This window comes from Quercus robur, chromosome 9 (assembly GCF_932294415.1).
Source record: "Quercus robur chromosome 9, dhQueRobu3.1, whole genome shotgun sequence".
NCBI lineage: Eukaryota > Viridiplantae > Streptophyta > Magnoliopsida > Fagales > Fagaceae > Quercus > Quercus robur.
The window spans coordinates 47,080,199-47,099,451 of record NC_065542.1 but is presented as its reverse complement, the minus strand read 5'-3'; the positions used below and the strand labels follow the sequence as shown (position 1 = coordinate 47,099,451).

General features: G+C 34.7%; 1 protein-coding gene across 3 annotated transcripts in view; it reads left to right on the top strand.

Moving 5' to 3' along the window:
- The window catches only part of LOC126698758 (TATA-binding protein-associated factor BTAF1), a 39,262-nt gene extending 21,884 nt beyond the window's left edge, over nucleotides 1-17,378 (top strand). For 2 of the 3 annotated variants that reach the window (XM_050396178.1, XM_050396179.1), the window contains exons 12-29: nucleotides 658-869; nucleotides 1,608-1,845; nucleotides 2,052-2,225; nucleotides 5,006-5,431; nucleotides 5,524-5,967; nucleotides 6,441-6,560; nucleotides 6,646-7,128; nucleotides 8,262-8,800; nucleotides 11,580-12,072; nucleotides 12,146-12,214; nucleotides 13,105-13,209; nucleotides 13,357-13,584; nucleotides 13,932-14,195; nucleotides 14,286-14,335; nucleotides 15,877-15,989; nucleotides 16,065-16,147; nucleotides 16,303-16,515; nucleotides 16,905-17,378. In XM_050396178.1, the coding sequence (XP_050252135.1) occupies nucleotides 658-869; nucleotides 1,608-1,845; nucleotides 2,052-2,225; nucleotides 5,006-5,431; nucleotides 5,524-5,967; nucleotides 6,441-6,560; nucleotides 6,646-7,128; nucleotides 8,262-8,800; nucleotides 11,580-12,072; nucleotides 12,146-12,214; nucleotides 13,105-13,209; nucleotides 13,357-13,584; nucleotides 13,932-14,195; nucleotides 14,286-14,335; nucleotides 15,877-15,989; nucleotides 16,065-16,147; nucleotides 16,303-16,515; nucleotides 16,905-17,075 (4,425 nt within the window). In that variant the 3' untranslated portion in view covers nucleotides 17,076-17,378. The remainder of the gene's footprint in view (nucleotides 1-657; nucleotides 870-1,607; nucleotides 1,846-2,051; nucleotides 2,226-5,005; nucleotides 5,432-5,523; nucleotides 5,968-6,440; nucleotides 6,561-6,645; nucleotides 7,129-8,261; nucleotides 8,801-11,579; nucleotides 12,073-12,145; nucleotides 12,215-13,104; nucleotides 13,210-13,356; nucleotides 13,585-13,931; nucleotides 14,196-14,285; nucleotides 14,336-15,876; nucleotides 15,990-16,064; nucleotides 16,148-16,302; nucleotides 16,516-16,904) is intronic. The other variant, XM_050396180.1, reaches the window with a different exon arrangement.
- Nucleotides 17,379-19,253: the final 1,875 nt, after the last annotated feature.

Here is a 19,253-nt window from a genome sequence, read left to right as displayed (position 1 = left end):
GCTTAACCTAGTTGTCAATCTTAGAAGGAAACACCTTCTTTTATCTTCTAACATTCATACCATAAAATCAGGATCTTGGTTAATGCATTATCTAATGATCTTGCCAACTGGAAAGAAAGGGCCTTGCTCTTGGTAGGACTTTCAAAATTGTTAATATTTTCTCTCTCTGTTAAACGTGGCTGCCTTTTTTGTGCTTAAAACTCATATTTGTCCTGACTCCTGAAAGTAGGTTGAATTTATTTCTTTGCTTGGTAATTTGATTCAGTTGTGCATGGGATACATTTTGGTCATCATATATAATAACGCATTCTTACCGATTTTTAACCAAAACCCTATGGAATTGGTTCTATTGATAAAGTATGAAGTTGGAGCTCCATTGTGGGCTGAAGAAGATGAGAAAAAGAATTCTATTTTCAATATGATGAAGGTGATAGAAGTATCATATTTAATTGGATGAATTTGGGGAATGTAGCCTAATGATTCTTGTAAATTTTTGTTTATTTAGTCACAAATTTTCGGCTTGTATTTTCAGTTGTGTAACCATCAATACAAGTACTATCTATATTCAAGGTCTCTCTCTCTCCCCCCCCCCCCCCCCCCCCCCCCCCCTTTTGATCCATGCTTCAGTTATATCTTTTGATTCTTTTGTCGATCTAGGAGATGCTTCATGACTTGCTTTCTAGCATTCTCCCTGCATGTAAAACTGGGTTGGAGGACCCTGATGATGATGTTCGAGCAGTTGCGGCAGATGCTTTAATACCCACAGCGGCTGCTATTGTTGCTCTAGAGGATCATGTGTTACATCCAATTGTGATGCTACTTTGGGATATATTACTTGATTTGGATGATTTAAGCCCATCCACCAGCAGGTAATTTTAATGATTATGGTTGTGATGGGTTTTTCTGTTTTGCTTCTGATATGTCTAACCATAAAAGGTATGGTCTGTAATGAGAATTTGAGTATGAATAGATTTTTTTTTTTTGTTCATTCCTTCTTTCTTCTGTAGTTATTTGTTAGCTGCGTTTGTGCACACCTTGATGCCACATTTACATCTTTATCTAGTTTTTGCAAACTTTATTCATGTTTCTTGATTGTACCTAGGTACACATCATGCATGCTTAAAGTGTTAGGATGAAGCCTTCTTTCAAGTACTGTAGAAATATTAATAAAGAGAATTCATAAGAAGGCTTTTTATTGGTGTAACGTTGCTTAAACTTATACCCGGTGTAATTTGAACCCAACTCTCTCTCTCTCTCTCTCTCTATATATATATATATATATCTATATGGATGGATAGATTACTGCAATGGATTCTTTCTTTCTCCATTTTGTTTGATTTTATAGAGTTAGTAGAATTCCGATGTTAATAATTTTTGTGTTACTCTTACATGCTTAATATGTGCATGTGTTGCTCATCCTTTTTTTTTTTTTTGCCCTTTTAATATATTTGATTACTTGTAATAAATAAGTGATTTTAAATCACAACTTTGTGTCAGAAGTTAAATCTTAGGTCAGTCCTGCATTGTGGCTACTTTATGAAATCTGTAGGATAGTTTAGGACATTGAATAAAGTATATGAGATTCATTTTTACAAGCTTGTTTGCAGTGTAATGAATCTTTTGGCGGAAATCTATTCCCAGGAAGAGATGATACCTAAGATGTTTGGAGCTTTGACGTTGAAAGAGAATGAGGAGTTTGATCTAAATGAAGTTGGCTGTGGTGATGATGCTGGAGGGATAATTTCACGGGAAAATCCTTATATGTTATCCACACTGGCACCACGGTTATGGCCATTTATGAGGCATAGTATCACATCAGTCCGTTATTCAGCTATTCGCACTTTGGTAAAAAAAATTATGCTCTTCTAAACTGGTTCCTGTCATGTACGAATTACTTATTAATAAAATGTACTCAGTCCAATATTTATAATTTTGTTGCTAATGTGTGTAACATGGAACGTTTATGATTTTGTGCAACGGTTTGCTTCAGACATTTCTAAGTTGGTTTATCAATAAGTGTTTGTCCGTAGACTAAAGATTTCAATTTGCAGGAGCGGTTGCTTGAAGCAGGCAGCAAAAGGAATATTCTTGAGCCTTACAATACTTCATTTTGGCCTTCTTTTATTTTGGGTGATACCCTTAGGATTGTTTATCAGAATTTGCTGCTGGAATCAAATGAGGAAATCTTGCAGTGCTCAATGAGGGTTTGGAGGCTTCTTCTCCAGGTTTTTAATTTATGAGTAGTTGACTTTCATAAGCTGCACTTTTCTTTTACTTTCTTGTTTTGCTGTTGTCTGTTTTGATTTTCTTTTGAATCGGTTACTTTGGGTAAACCGAAGCCTTTGACCATGAAATAAGGAAGTGAGATATGTTGTAGACCTTGGGACAAAAAAATTGGTTTCTCATATTTTATTAATAATATTCTATATATTTATTTTGTTTTTAATGTAATATGTTTTTTTTTTTTTTTCAAATCGGTTTCACTCATAGTATTTTTTTCCTTATTTGTGCATGCAAAGCATGGTTGATTAATTACAATTTCTTCTCAAATTTATACGATTTAAATGTTGATTAACTTTGAAATATCTTACTGTTAATTAGGTTTAATAGGTTTTTGAAAAATTTTATATGCTTTAAATGGCTTGCATGATTATGTTTCACTTTTATTTTGTGATGTTATTGTTTCATATAACACTTCTTTTTTTTGGTTGTAAACATGATTTCCTAATTTTTTTTCTTATTAAAGCTATAAAAATTTTAAAATCTGAAGGTAAAGAATATCTACAACCAACACAGAAGCCTGTATCAGCTTGATGATCAAATTATTTTTGTTAGGTTGATATAATGATGATCTTTAAAAAGACCTGCATGAAGTACTTCAAGTTTGATTTTAATTGTATTTAAAGAATGTGTGGCATCAAGTTTCTAAAGTTTGTTGGCCTGATAGAAAAGTTAATCTTTGAGGCTTTAATAACTGCATATGTATAAATATCATCTCCTACTTCCTACACTGTGATGCTTAAACCAAATTATATTTAGAAGTTAGAATAATGGAATAAGTTTCCGTGCATATTCTATCTTGTCAATAAGCAGATGAGCTCAAATTTTATCTTGTAAATTAGAATCCAGTTTCTTATACCACTCAGGTGGGAGGTTTGGGGATTAGGTGCTTGTTTGCTTTTAATGAACTGCTGTTGGGTAAATGGTTTTGGCATTTAATTTCTTTGAGGCTTTAATAACTGCATTTGTATAAATATCATCTCCTACTTCCTACACTGTGATGCTTAAACTAAATTATATTAAGAAGTTAGAGTAATGGAATAAGTTTCAGTGCATATTCTATCTTGTCAATAGGCAGATGAGCTCAAATTTTATCTTGTAAATTAGAATCCGGTTTCTTATCCCATTCAGGTGGGAGGTTTGGGGATTAGGTGCTTGTTTGCTTTTAATGAACTTCTGTTGGGTAAATGGTTTTGGCATTTAGGGGTGGAGGCTAACATATCATGGCGCAGTTTTTGCTACTAAGTACAGAGTTTCCTGGGTGGTTGGTGAACAAACTTGTTTATGTTTTTTTTTTTTTTTTTTTTTTGGGGGGGGGGGGAGAGGGGGACATGGTTGAGTCTGTGGAAGTATATTGGGTTGGGAAGAGTTTGCCAATTTGGTGAAATGTGAATTAGGTTTAGGGGATGTAGTTTAGCTTTGGCACAATTGTTGGTGGGGAGATGGGCTTTTTAAAGATCGTATTTTTCCTAATTGCTAGACATAAAGACACAATGGTGGCTGATTGGCGGAATTCATTGGCACCCAGTTTTTATTCAAGACATGCATAATTTGGAATCCTCGGATTCATTTCTTGATGAGTTATACTTTGTTCAGTTACGCAAGTCTCAGGAGAATCAGATGGCTTGGATTTGTCTAAAGCTTAGGGGTTCAAAGTGAGTACTTTCTATAGTGCTTTGCGAACAGGTGGGGATTCTCTCTCTTTTTTTTTTTTTTTTTTTTTTTAATCCCCTTGGTGAGCTACTTGGAGAACTAGATCCCCACATCAGGTTTGTTTTTTCATGTGGGCAACAATGAAAGGCAAGATTCTCACAACATACAATTTACAGAAGTGAAGCGTTGTTGTCCCTGATTGGTGTAGCTTGTGTAAGTCTGATGGAGAGACAATCAACCATTTATTTTTATCTTTCTGGATAGCTAGAGAGCTCTAGGGTTTTCTTTTGTTTGACTTCTTGGTATAAATGGGGTGATGCTTAGACGGGTGTTAGACTTACAGTTGATTTGGATTGGTCTGTATGTTAAAAAGGGTCGGTTGCCTGTCTGGAGAGCGATTTCTTCTTTTTTGATGTGGACTATTTGGAGACAAAGGAACTCTATCAGTGGATCAGTTTTAATCGCAGTTGGCTGGCACTTTATTTGCTTGGAATCAGGCCTTCTCGCATTACTCCGAGTGTGGTCCAGATTTGATATCCTTTCTAGATAGAATATCTCTTTGTTAATTTCTTTCCTCTTTTCTTTTCTTGTTTGAGTGTTCTGTGGTATACTACCTATGTATTTGGACCTCATTATTTCTCGTTAATCAAGTACTTTTATACTGATCAGAAAAATATCATACTGCAAAAATTCCTTCAGATTTTAGGAATTATTTATTATAATTGTTTTTTGTTTTAAAAAATGTTTTTCTAATGCTATACCTAATTTGTCTATCTTATTTGTGGGTGCCAATTAGGTCAACTAATAAAGTCTCTTGTCATCAAACAAGGAACTTGGGATCAAATCCCACTTACACAAAAAAGTAACCCATTGGTGTCTTAGCTTGATGATAAAGAGCAATCATCATAGAGTGGACACCTTAAGTTTCATATTCTATCCCGTCTAACATATATATATATAATCTAATCATATTTCTTTGCACTGCCTCTATTAATTATCATTTTATGATGTTTACTTGCTGATATTTTTCTTTGCCTTTTTAACTTATTCTACTCTTTTTGATTGGTGCTAGTGCCCAGTGGGGGACTTGGAAAATGCTGCTAGGTCATATATGTCTTCTTGGATAGAACTTGCAACAACTCCATATGGTTCAGCATTAGATGCTACAAAAATGTTTTGGCCTGTTGCCCTTCCACGAAAGAGTCATTTTAGAGCTGCAGCTAAAATGAGAGCCGTGAAACTTGAAAGCGAGTCTTGTAGAAATGTTGTCTTGGAATCTACAGCTGCCATTGTTCCACAAGAAAGAAATGTAGATGTTTCTGCCAATCCAGTTAAGGTAATTGTTGGTGCTGACGTGGAAATGTCAGTAACTAATACCAGAGTGGTTACGGCATCAGCATTGGGGATTTTTGCTTCTAAATTGCATCTGGGGTCTATGCAAAATGTAATTGATCCACTGTGGAATGCACTTTCCTCTTCATCTGGGGTCCAAAGACAGGTACTAGTCCTTTTTGGGTTTGATTAGAAATACAACTTTTGCTTCCTCTCCTCTGCTCTCGCCTTATCTTGATTGTGTCTATAATCCATCAGGTGGCATCTATGGTTCTTATTTCATGGTTTAAAGAAATTGAGAGCAGTGATGGCTTAGGAATCTCTGTAGTTGCACCTAATGTTCCCAGTCATCTCAAAGAATGGCTGTTGGATTTGTTGGCATGCTCAAACCCTGCATTCCCTACAAAGGATTCACTTCGTCCTTATGCTGAGCTTTCAAGAACATATTCGAAGATGCGTGGTGAGGCTACCCAGTTATTACGTGCTATTGAGTCACCTGGCATGTTTAAGGATTTGTTGACTACCATCAGAATTGACTTGGAAAGCTTGAGTGCAGATGATGCAATTAATTTTGCATCAAAAGTTCCAACGTTGGTTAATGATAATGTTGTTAGTGAATCTTTGGGAGCGCAGATTGTTGATGATGTGGAGTCATTAAAACAACGACTTTTGACGACTTCGGGGTATTTAAAATGTGTTCAGGTATATTTACATTCTTGTATGCTGCTTGAAGCCCTTGAGGGTTAAATGGAAAAAGGATATCTGTAATTTCTTTCTGATGTCACTACAGAATTGCTGCATTCATGATCTATATATGCTTTTGGGTCATCAAAGAGTTATAGCTTAATTGGCACTTCTTCGTCTCATAATAACGGGATGGAGAGTAAGATTGTGAGTTGAAGACTTGCTTGGTGCATGTGTAACTTACCAATAAAAAAATATTTAAAAAAAAAAAAAAAAAAAAAACTCTATACTACAAGGTTAAGTTCAATGGTTTTAACTTTACATTGGTCCCCTGTCCCCCACTTCTCATATAATCTGTATTTTAATCATTATTCTGAGATTTTTATATCAGTTTCTTAGTTTGTGTTTTGTTTTTTTCTCCCAAAGATACCAATGGTTTTTCACTTGTACTTTTTGACATGCTCATTCTTACATTTTGGAACAATCGGCAGAGTAATCTGCATGTTACTGTGTCTGCCTTAGTTGCTGCTGCAGTTGTCTGGATGTCAGAGCTTCCTGCACGACTCAATCCAATTATTTTGCCTTTGATGGCTTCAATAAAAAGAGAGCAGGTAGTATGTTGGGTGTGAATGCTTTTTTTTACCATGTAAAGACATCTTTTGCATGATCTTAATCTATCTTTCTTGTCTTCTGAAGGAGGAAATACTGCAGCAGAAGGCTGCTGCAGCACTGGCGGAGCTTATTTTTCATTGTATTTCACGTAGGCCTAGCCCAAATGATAAGTTAATCAAGAATATATGTAGTTTAACGTGCATGGATCCTTGTGAGACACCTCAAGCAGGAGTCATCAGTTCCATGGAGGTAATCGATGATCAGGGTCTCCTATCCTTTGGAACTAGTATAGGTAAACAGAAGTCAAAGGTACACATGCTGGCTGGAAGTGAAGATCGGTCAAGGGTTGAGGGCTTTATCAGCAGACGTGGGTCTGAACTTGCATTGAGGCATATCTGTGAGAAGTTTGGTGCTTCATTATTTGAGAGGCTTCCTAAACTTTGGGACTGCCTTACCGAAGTTCTTAAGCCTTCCAATACTGAGGGTGTGAGTCCTGCAGATGAAAATCAAGTCATGCTAGCTATTGAATCCATTAAGGATCCCCAGATCTTGATAAATAATATTCAGGTTATTATTATCCTTATATTTATTGTTTGACCTCTTTTAGTTATTTTACCAATGTATTAATCATAAGTAATGATATATCATTTCTGCCAGCTGTTGTCCCTATTTTGGATATTGGATATTTATTTGAAACTAGGTTCTTGATTCTACTTTACTTTTGCTTTATGGATTTTACTTTGTGATGGTGTCCATATGAATCTTTCTTTAAGTGCCACATTTTAAAGTGACCATCAGTCATAAGTATCCATGTAAATGTTTTTCACAAACTTGAGCAAAGCATTATTTTACTTAGCTTTCAACATCTCTTTTCCTTCATATTTGTAGGATATATCCCTAATTCTCTCTTGTAGCTTGAGAATCAAGGATATGTTTTTTAAACAGTTTTCAGAACTTTCTTTTTGGTAACTGTCCATTACTCAATTCCTTATTTTAAAGTTCCTTACATATCAACTACTGTGTGCTGAGGTCTCAAAAGTGGTTTTGATAGTACCTGGTGTGTGACTGCTGAACTCTTCTATTTCTTGAAGAAAACTTTAATCAAGTTCTGTGCAGATAGCATCATATTGTATGAGTGGAGCCTTCATTTTCCTTTTTGTTCAACTAAATTAAGCCTTAATTCCATCTAATTTGGGGCCTGCTCCATGAATCCTTTATCAACTAATTGGGTCACCTAATGCATCTAACTGAGAGAGAAATCCTAGACTGTAAACTAAGTAAAAAAGAAGTATTACTACATCTTAAAGACTAAACTGAATAGGATTGTATATGATTTTCCTTTTACCTTGATCAGTAGGTCTTTGATCTGTCAAGAAACGTATAGTTGGATCCAAATCCAATAAAAGAATACATCAATTCATCTCTACATTTTCTGTGAAGGGGAATCCTTGACCACTATACCTAATTATGCAGATTATGCTTTGTGTCCTTTATTGTTTTGTTTGAGTGTTGTCACTAACTTTGTGTGCATAGTCTGTACCCTTTACTGGCTCATGGTACAGGTCATGTAATAAACTGCATTGTTTATCAAGGGGGTATTCCCCCATCTCTATTGTATTACTTGTTCGCGTATGATATTAGTCTTATATTCTGTGTGTGTTTGTGTTGTCTCATTTCATTATATCATTTCTGATTTGCAGGTAGTACGTTCCATTGCTCCTATGCTGAATGAGGTTTTGAAACCAAAACTACTCACCCTTCTGCCTTCCATTTTCAAATGTGTTTGCCATTCCCACATTGCTGTTAGATTAGCTGCTTCTAGGTGCATCACTTCAATGGCCAAATCAATGACTAAAGATGTGATGGGAGCTGTTATTAAAAATGCCATTCCCATGTTAGGGGATATGACATCTGTCCATACCCGACAGGGTGCTGGCATGCTCATTAGTTTGCTTGTTCAGGGACTGGGTGTGGAATTGGTCCCTTACGCTCCTTTGTTAGTTGTTCCTCTTCTGAAGTGTATGAGCGACAGTGATCAGTCTGTCAGGCAGAGTGTGACACATAGTTTTGCTGCCCTTGTGCCACTTCTTCCATTAGCACGTGGCCTTCCCCCACCTGATGCTGTGAATGAAGATTTATCTAGAAATGCTGAAGATGCACGGTTTCTGGAGCAACTACTTGACAACTCCCATATTGATGATTACAAGCTCCATACTGAACTGAAAATGACATTGAGAAGGTATGTATGTCATGCTTTCCAACAATGGATTTTTTTGTCTCTGTGGTAATTATAGGCACAAATTTGGTTAGGATTGGAAGTTACCTGTTTTTCAGGATAATTTTCTCATATGTGGAGGTCCAGACCATAGATTTTAAAATTGGACGACCGTCCAGTTCGACCAGGTTAACTGGGAACTGGAGGTCCAGCCAGTTTTTGAAGTTAGAAATTGTTATTTTTGTAATTTTGTGAGAACTCCATGAACTGTGGTTGGACCAACGAACAACAGAACCGTTAGCAGTCTGACCAGGCCGGGGAAGAATTTCATTTTTAAAGAAAAATTAAGATTGGGCTCCAACGCCCAAAATATGTCTAACATGCTATCCATTAGACCAGTTGTGTTGGTTGTCATTTAATTATTTACTATTATATTATATTCTTAGTGAGGATTAAAAATGTCTTATTTTGTTTTATCACCTCTTTCCATCAATATTTATTCTTTCATAATGATTTAAGAATTGTGGTTTTGAATGTGAATGTGCTACTTATGAATTTGTGTAAAAAATGGTCTTATTTTAGATTAAAATATTTTAACTTGAAGGATTACTAAATACAATACTTTTATGCTTGTTTATGCTATCTATTATTTTCTTTTAAACTTATTAAAATTATGAAAATTCATTTGAATGTTGTTCAAAATTTCTTTAGAAATTTATTAGTCAAAACTTGCTAGTTTTTTTAGAAATTTAATATTTTTATTATTTTCTTTATTAATTATCACATCATTATAGTTTGACCTTGGTTTGAACCTTGGTCCAACCTTAAAACCTTGAATCTCTCCCTTTTCTGGTCATTTGAATGGTTTTGTTTTTAAAACATTGGTTCATACTTATCAAGAAGAAAACATTGGTCCAAACTCTGAACACTAATTGTTAAAAACCCTCATATTGGAGCCATGTAAAGTTAATTACATCAGTAACCAAGCTAACATCTTGGGTGAGCCGGAACCGGTTCATTTGGGAGATTCCCATACTTATCCTTGAATGCTCTACCAAGTGTCTTGAAATTTCTGCTAGATTTCTAAAAATAATAATAATAAACTTGGAGTGACCAAGTGTAGTATTTTTATTTGTTGGGAAGAATTGGAATTAAACTTCCAACTTAGATTGTTAATTATTGTATGACAAATTTGAGAATTTGTATACTTTTGAAGGATTTGTGGATCTACGGTTTGGAACCTTTTAGATAAAGTATTTTATAGGGAAGAGAAAAAGAGTTGATTTAGGGTTAAAAAGAGGTAAGAAAAAATGGAAATTGAACTATTTCACATTCTGTAAACAGTGCATGTGAATAGTACTTGTAAATGACAAAGTAGCAAAAAGGAGAGAGAGAGAGAGGGGGAGAGAGTGAAAAGGAAAAGAAGAAAGAACAATAAAGTTAACATGACTCTGTACTCAAAATACTTAACATTTTGTTGATCTACTCCTTGTTTGAGTACAATAACATACTTACATATTCCCTAAATCTCTCTTCTTTTTTTTTCTTTTTTTTTTATTAAAAAAAAAATAGAGCCTAAATACTAGTGGCTGTTTGGTAACCAACTTTTAAACCAGTTTTCTTGATTTAAAAACAAAATGTGGGTCCCACACAAAAAAATCTTGTTTGGAAAGTTGTTTTCAGATACCCAACTTCAGAATTTTGTTCTCAAAATCACTGTGCAGAACTATTTTGGTAGAACAGCCCCATGGTGCTTTGAGATCCCTTTTTTTTTTTTATAGAAAGGCAGTGGCATTTTTGTAAATATTTGATCTAGGTTTTGAAACCCATTAATAGTAATTTTTATGTTTATCCTGCTCAATTCACAAATCTTTTTCTCTCTGGCTTGACGATCATGGTGGCTCTTGTGAGTTGACAGTCCGCAATGACGCTGCCAAAGCTCAACCAGCGGCTTCTTCATTGCAGCAGTGGTAGATCTTGGTTTTGCAGCATTGATGTTGTTGGGTTTTGGTGTTTTGTGGCATTGACGTTTGGTGTTTCACAGCTGAACCTCAACTGGCCTCCAATGCAAGGGTGGTGAACGGCAAGTTGGGTCTGTTGTAGCCACCGGTTGGATTGTTATGGGTCTGTGGTTTCTTTGGGTGGGAGCGGGTTGCTTTCTGGTCAGTGTTGTTCGGTTTTGGGAATAGCCTGTTAAGTTCTCTTAATAGAGAACTAGAACTCCTACTTTGACTAGGAAACCAAATCCAAATTGAATCAAACCAAAAGCCACATATAAAGATCCATAAACAAATTAAGACTTATTTATTAATTAAATAAAACTCAAGGCCCACAACTATGACACATGCCCAACGATTGCAGACTTACCAAAGTAAACCATGACTCGGGAATAAGGAAACTAGACCTGAAATAAAATACAAAAACTTAATTAACTACCATGGATACTTATTATTGGACTTTGCCTTAACCTTAGGCTTTCAAGGCGGATAGTGTTTCACTAACCATGCTTTGGTTGCACCATCAATTCTTTCCCTCTAAAAGGGAACTTGACCCCTTCAAGTTAGGGGTTGGATCAAGATAGCAAACAATGCCTTTCGAAGGTTCATCAGTGTAGGAGAATTTGCCTGGTTTTTTTTCTAAGGATACTGGATTTTTTTTTTTTTTTCCTTTTTCTTTCTAGCTTGATCTGCTTAGATTTGTAACTCCTTTTATTTATGGTTTGATCCTGCTGTTGATTGTTCCTTCATTGTGATCTGAATTAAAGTCCTCATTCTGAGCTATGATGATCTTTTGATGTTTCCAGGTATCAACAGGAAGGTATAAATTGGTTGGCATTTTTAAAACGATTCAAGCTTCATGGAATCTTATGTGATGATATGGGCCTTGGTAAGACACTTCAAGCATCTGCAATTGTGGCATCTGACATAGTTGAGCATCGCACTCTGAATATCGGTGATGATCTTCCACCGTCTTTAATAGTTTGTCCATCGACCCTTGTTGGACACTGGGCCTTTGAGATAGAGAAGTATATTGATGATTCTGTAGTATCTACTCTCCAATATGTTGGTTCTGTTCAAGAGCGCATTTCTCTTCGGGGACATTTTAATAAGCATAATGTTGTGATAACATCATATGATGTGGTTCGTAGAGATATTGATTATCTTGGACATCTTCTATGGAATTATTGTATTTTAGACGAAGGTCACATCATCAAGAATGCAAAATCTAAAATTACACTCGCAGTAAAGCAGTTGAAAGCCCAGCACCGCCTTATACTGAGTGGAACACCAATCCAGGTTAGTTACAGTGTTAGAACCTTAAGAAAAAATTGAACAGTTTTTCTGAGAAATAGTTCACCTTCTGTTGCAGAACAACATCATGGATTTATGGTCTCTCTTTGATTTCCTAATGCCGGGGTTTCTTGGAACGGAGAGACAGGTATATTTGTGCCTCCTGACTTTCATTTACTTTTCAGCATATCTTTTTTTTTTTTTTTTTTTTTTTTTTTTTTTTTAATTATTGACTAAAGATGTTGAGCATTATGATTAAAAAGAGAAAAACGAATGCTTGACAAGCAGATTATGTTCCTGGACATAAACTATATTGATGTGTTTATAGTATTATATATAATTCAAAGATGCCGTCTTCTTGATTTCAAGATTTTTTATCAATGACTTGATATTGAATTCCCTTTCATTGTCCTTCATGGCTCCACACATCCACTGACCAGCCACAAGTGTATTTTTCTATTCTTTTTCCCCCCTTTTTCTTCCTATCTTGTTTCTGTAATTCTAATTCCTTGATTTTAATCTTTCGCATGCTTTTACCATGTCTAGAGAATTTAATCATTGACTAGAAATTAGTATTCATTATCCTTATTTTCATAACTTAATTTGCATAGCTTTCACTATTTGTAATTTATTTAATTTTTTTCATAAAAGGAAAAATGGATTATAGTATTTAAGTTGTTCCTCTCTCTCTCTCGTCTATTAACAGCATTAAGGATCATACATGTGCATATGGCTCGTTGATTGCCATTTGTGAACTGTGGTTGGAATGACTAACATAGAACAGGAAAAAATTTCAGCCTTTATTTATTTATTTTGAGTTGCTGCTGTATCAAATACCAATGGTTGTTTTATAATCTGGCTATAGCCTCCCTATATGATGTATTATTGATTGATCAGCATTGTCATTTGATGAACTAAGCTTTTCTGCTACGGCTTCAGCCTCTCTGATAGTATTGTCCCTATTGTACTTAGCTTCATCCTTTTTCATGCTATTGTCTAATGCCCAAAACATTTGTTGGTTTTATCTGGCATTTGCAGTTCCAAGCCATGTATGGAAAACCACTGCTAGCAGCTAGAGATTCTAAATGTTCTGCCAAGGATGCTGAAGCAGGGGTACTTGCTATGGAAGCACTGCACAAACAGGTGCACTTTTTTTGGGTTTTTTAGTTTTTATTTTATATTTTATATATGACGCAATGGTTAACACATCCTCTTCTAATTGAAAGATTACCTATCAGAGAAAGAAAAAAAAAAAATCCTCTTCTAATTGAAGGGTTTTCCATTCTACAGGTGATGCCATTCCTTCTCCGTCGAACAAAAGATGAAGTCCTGTCTGATCTGCCAGAGAAAATTATTCAGGACAGATACTGTGACTTGAGCCCTGTGCAATTAAAACTGTATGAACGATTTTCAGGGGCAAATGTAAGGCAAGAAATCTCAAGTATTGTAAAACTAGATGATTCCGCAGATAAGGGCGAAGGAGGTAGTTCAACCAAAGCATCTTCCCATATTTTCCAGGTACTGTGGTCAACTGGTTATTTATTTGTTTATGTTTTCTTCATGAGTCACTCTTTTCCACAGTTGAGTTGTAAAATATGAAAGCATAGGGTTGAGACTCAAGAATGAAGAAGATAAGAATAGAGAGAAGCAGAGACTGTAAGAAAAAGGAAAAAAGGTTTAGGGCTTAATCAATCAAGATAACAGCTTGATTGTCACAATATATCTGCATAGGAGTAGGGACATCAATACCCAACTAGCAAAAGAGAGATTGAACCCATAACATCTCGAAAGCAATATGAGCCATAGTTTAATTAAGTTTAATCTGTTTCTGTGACCTGATGTATGTACTGTGTTACATGTTTCAGGCACTTCAGTACTTGCTAAAACTTTGTGGTCATCCATTGCTTGCCATCGGTGAAAAGGTTCCAGAGTCATTGAAATACCTTTTGTCAGAACTCCTACCTGCAAATTCAGACATTATTTCAGAACTTCATAGACTGCACCACTCTCCCAAGTTAGTTGCTCTTCAGGAGATTCTTGAAGAGTGTGGGATAGGTGCTGATGCTTCAAGTTCTGAAGGTACCATTGCAGTAGGGCAGCACAGAGTTTTGATATTTGCCCAGCATAAAGTATGTATACTACTCCATGTTTGACTAATGTGATGTTGAGGTTAAACATGTGTGCTTTTCTGATGGCATTTACAATGGAATCTAATGCAGGCCTTTCTAGACATAATTGAAAGAGATTTGTTTCACACTCATATGAAGAAGTTAGTCTCCTTATCTCCATTATTCACTGAATATAAATATTTTTTCTTATTTATTTTATTCTTTAATTTGTGTTCCACTATATGTACTTTTTTCTTTTGTAAGTTCATACATGCATAAAGCCCTAGTACATGCACCTAGACTTGAACGTCAAAGCAGGTGGAATTCATATCATATTGAATAAATGAGTGGTGGAGGAAGTTCATTGGACAGTGGGTGAATCTTTTGGTCTTTCACTTATTTTGGAATGTGGAGGATAATTTCAAAGGGGGTGTTTTCGGGGTGTCTAGGGACCAAATAATGATGGGGTAAGATTAATTTTATGGGAAGAATGGTTAAAGGGAGATGGATAGCAGCTTGGCGCATACAGGACTTCAATGCAGTGAGATTCTCGTACTGTCTGAGATTGTCTTCAACCATAATAGTTTTACAGATTTTATTAATTAGTTAAAATTGCTCCATTTTTCACAAGAAGTGGGCTCTTTTACAGAGAGAAATAATCAAGATCAACCTTCTATTCCTCACTTTGACCGATTTTTGGCTTTGATGTTGAGGGAGGATCATTATCAAAATGTAGTTCAGTGGTTCTTACCTCAGCTTGTTTCATATTATTATCCTATTTTGTTAGATTATGGTGGTTTAAGAGGGGTGGAAGTCTGTTTTAATTTGAGAATGTGGTTAAAGGAACTTGGCATGGTTGATGGAATAGCTGCTTGGCAGGCTTAGCTAGTTTTTTCCTGTCAAGAAGCTTTACCAATTGAAAGGTGATTAGAGAAAAAGTTGAATAAGGAGAGTATTTAGGGATATAGAAGTGCAATAAAATAGAGCTCATTGGTTGAGCTATCTAGGCTGGATTTGGAGGAGTGTAACCTATATAACAAAGAAAGGGATGGTAGAGGCTAATTGAGGATAGACTAGAAAAGATTTCATGGATGAAAGAATCAAGTTGAAGGCAAAAATCTAGAGTCCTTTAGTTGAAAGAAGGTGATGTCAATACTATGTTCTTTTCATTAGTCAGCAAATTTTCATATTCATTTGAAATTCATTGGTCCCAACCGTGGGGTATCACCAATTCTCATTCTGTTTTGGAGTTTCAGGACCCGTTTTCTTATATGATTTTGTTGTAGCCTTCTAGATACTTTTTTGTTCATTCATCATGAACATAAAGTTATTTTTTTGAATAAATAATACTACTTATAAAATAATAATAATAAATAAAATAATATTGGAAGTGGATAGCACACTAGAAATTGAGAATTAGATCAAGGATTGTTTGTAAGTCATCAACTGGAAAAAATCATGATTAATATATTAAAGGTTAAATTAAAATAGAAAATTATTTTATTTAATGACTATACTATTTCAAATATATTTATATTTGATTCTAATTATATTATATTCTTTATGTATCCCCTTTTGCTTTTTATTTTCTTTTTCCTTTTTCCTTTCTCAAATCAATCATGCAACTGCATAAATATGAGTCATGCTATGTCTATTGGTGCATTCGTTGTTCTAATGGTTTTACTTATGTTGCTTTTCAAAGCAGTGTCACATATCTGCGGTTGGATGGATCAGTTGAATCTGAAAAACGTTTTGACATTGTTAAAACATTTAATTCTGACCCTACTATTGATGCCCTACTACTTACAACACATGGTAAGTTCTATTTGCCTTTTCTTTTAACACTGAGATTCCACTAGGATGGAAGTTGATTCTAATAACTCTTTGCAGTTGGTGGGCTTGGTTTGAACCTAACATCTGCAGACACCCTGATTTTCATGGAGCATGATTGGAATCCAATGCGAGATCATCAGGTAATTATAGGTGTCTGTTGTTTCTGATGTCTTATTTCTTTCTTCAAGGGAATGCGACTTTGGGCACTTGTGTTCTAGAGGGGAAGGGGTAGACAGAACTATTGTTAGTTCCATCATAACAAGTATGCTCATCTAATGTATTTTCACTTGCACAGGCAATGGACAGAGCACACAGGTTAGGTCAGCGGAAAGTCGTGAATGTCCATCGACTCATAATGCGTGGCACTGTGGAAGAGAAAGTTATGAGCCTCCAAAGGTTCAAAGTTTCAGTTGCTAATGCTGTCATTAATGCAGAGAACGCTAGTATGAAAACTATGAACACAGACCAATTGCTTGATCTATTTGCATCAGTAGAACCCTCTAACAAGGTATTGCTCACTGCACTCTATTGAACATGTTCTTCGCCTTGTTATTTTTAATGTTAAGCTCAATTCATAACTAAGCTTTAATGGATGACAAATTGATCAAATACTGGACCTTGATTCACTAGGAAAAATCCAATTTAGGAGAGGGTGTTGATACTTTTTTTTTTGGCTTGGATCTTATTTTTGTCCAGAAGAATGAGTTGTGTTTTGATACTTTTCTTTTTTACTTGGGTCTTATTTTGTCCAGAGGATATGAGTTGTGTGTGTGTGTGTGTGTTTTGCTCTGCTTGCATAAAATTTGTAATTTCTTTTATCAAGTCGACATGCTTCTTTTCCTTTAAAATTTTCTAAGTTGGGTTATGACATGTGGAACATTTATTTGATATATGTAGGGAGCTTCTGTACCGAAGAATTCAGATAGAAATGTTGATGTAGATACAAAATTGGTGGGCAGTGGAAAAGGGTTAAAAGCCATCCTTGGTGGACTCGAGGAACTCTGGGATCATTCACAGTATACCGAAGAATACAATTTGAACCAATTCTTGGCAAAGCTTAAAGGCTAAACCCAACTCTGCTCCCTATGTGCATACCATATATTATTAGACGAAAGTTGGGACTCAAATTTTGACATTGTCCTCTTTAGTTTTTTCTGTCCTTTGGCCTTTTTTATTTTTGAATTTTTGTCTCCACTTCGCTTTTATAATTGCACGAGGTTAGGGAGATGTTGGTTTAAGTCATTGGTATTGGGAGGGAGCTTGGTATGAGGGATGGGAGAAATTTTTGACCAAGAATGGCTTTAGGGAGGAAAGAGTTGTATATTTCGGATATTGTATATACAATCAATATATCTTTTTCAAATTGAAAATTGTCTGTGTCTCGAGATTTATTTGCCACTGTTTCTGCAGTTAATTTTTCAATGAACTTCAAAAACAACATTGGCTAGCCAAATGTGTATATATAAAAGAAAGGCCTAGTGATTTATGTAGCAATGGCAACCATAGCAGTTTTAAAAGAAATCAAGTATCACCATGTATAGATATTAGATTTATATGTGAACTCCTGGAGATAATCGGACAAAATTTCCATCCAAAATTATTATGTGGCCAGTCAAATAAGTATTTATATGTATATTTAATTACATAATCTACTTAATAATCATGTGACTTGTTTAAATAATTAAACAAGTCATGTGATTTAATAGTTGATACATTTAACCTAACTCAGGGATAAGGAGCATTTGCTACTCGCAAGTCAATACAACTGCAACTGACTTTTGAAATTCCTCACATGCTCCTCATATGTCCATTCGTGGGTGTTACAATTTTGAGCTATTCACAAATCAGACTCGAGTTCCACTGAATGTGCGATTCTTCACCAACTCTAAGCTAAACTCATATACATTAAAATCCTATAATATACAAGGAACTAGATGTATTACAAGCAAATTAACACAAAATAAAGCCAACTAAAAACATGGAAAAATTGCAACTTAACACATGCTATATGCTATAGCAGGAATGTGAAGCATAACTATGTAATTTATAGTTCATCCTCTACATTTAATCTTTATTTTTCATTTTTTTTTTTTTTTAATGTTTCCTTTATAAATCATATTTTAGAATTGGGGAAAATTAAATTTTACCACCTCAAACTATTTTTCCTTATATTATACTTTGCACCAAAAAATGTTTCAAATGCATGTTTTTGCATTATAAACTGTAACCCTTATTATACTTTGCATATGTTGTAAACTTGGATGGAAAGTCAAAGTTAAAGGTGCAAAGTGTAATAAGGAACATAGTTTAGGTTAGTAAAGTATAATTTCTCTTTTATTTTTAAAGGATTAAGAAGAGAGGTAATTAGGTTTTTTCACGTGATGTTATATTTTTCCATCCAAGTTAACAGTAAACTTAATGTCAGGGTATAAAGTGTAACAATAATCAAAATTTAGAGTGTAAAACGTGCATTTGAAAATTTTAAGGTGCAAAGTATAATTAAAAGTATATTTTATGATGGTAAAATACAATTTTACCTTGTTGTAACTCTTTTGTAGGACTGAATACATTTGTACGTTTTGGATTTGGTAGATTGATGTTTAATGTTTTATATATGTTAAATGTTGCAAAATATGTTTTATTTTTTGTTCTTCAATTTATGATTTTAATAACTAGCCCAAAAAAAAAAAAAAAAAAAAAAAAAAAAAAAAAAAAAACTGATACTAGCAAAAATATATATGATCAATGTTTTCGAAAATGAAAAGGTTAAAAGATTTTTTTAAAATAAAAACTTAAAATATTATTACTCTTTAACATAAAAACACACTTGCAATTACTTCCTCCAATAATTTTAGGATCCACAACTTTTTCTTCATCACTCACATTAAGCCACATATAAAGATGGTGGCAAAGCGTATGTAACAAGTTATGGTCTAGAATTTTTCTAACTCTCTCACATACTTAAAAATGATAAGTAGTGCTAAGATCACAATTTTTGACATAACTTCATCATAATTTGTTTATGTGGCAAAGTGTAAGTGGTAGAATTATAGACCTATCACTTTTGCTCTACTGCTCACAACTTGTCACATGAATAAATTATAACAAAAATTGTATTCCTAGTATTTTTGGAAGTGGATTGGTTCAAGCATGGTCTTCTTGTGCTGTTTCTGTCTCTGTCTCTTTCATTTTTTTTTTTCTTTCTTTTACCTAATGTCATTTGTCATCACATAGATTACTTCTTGT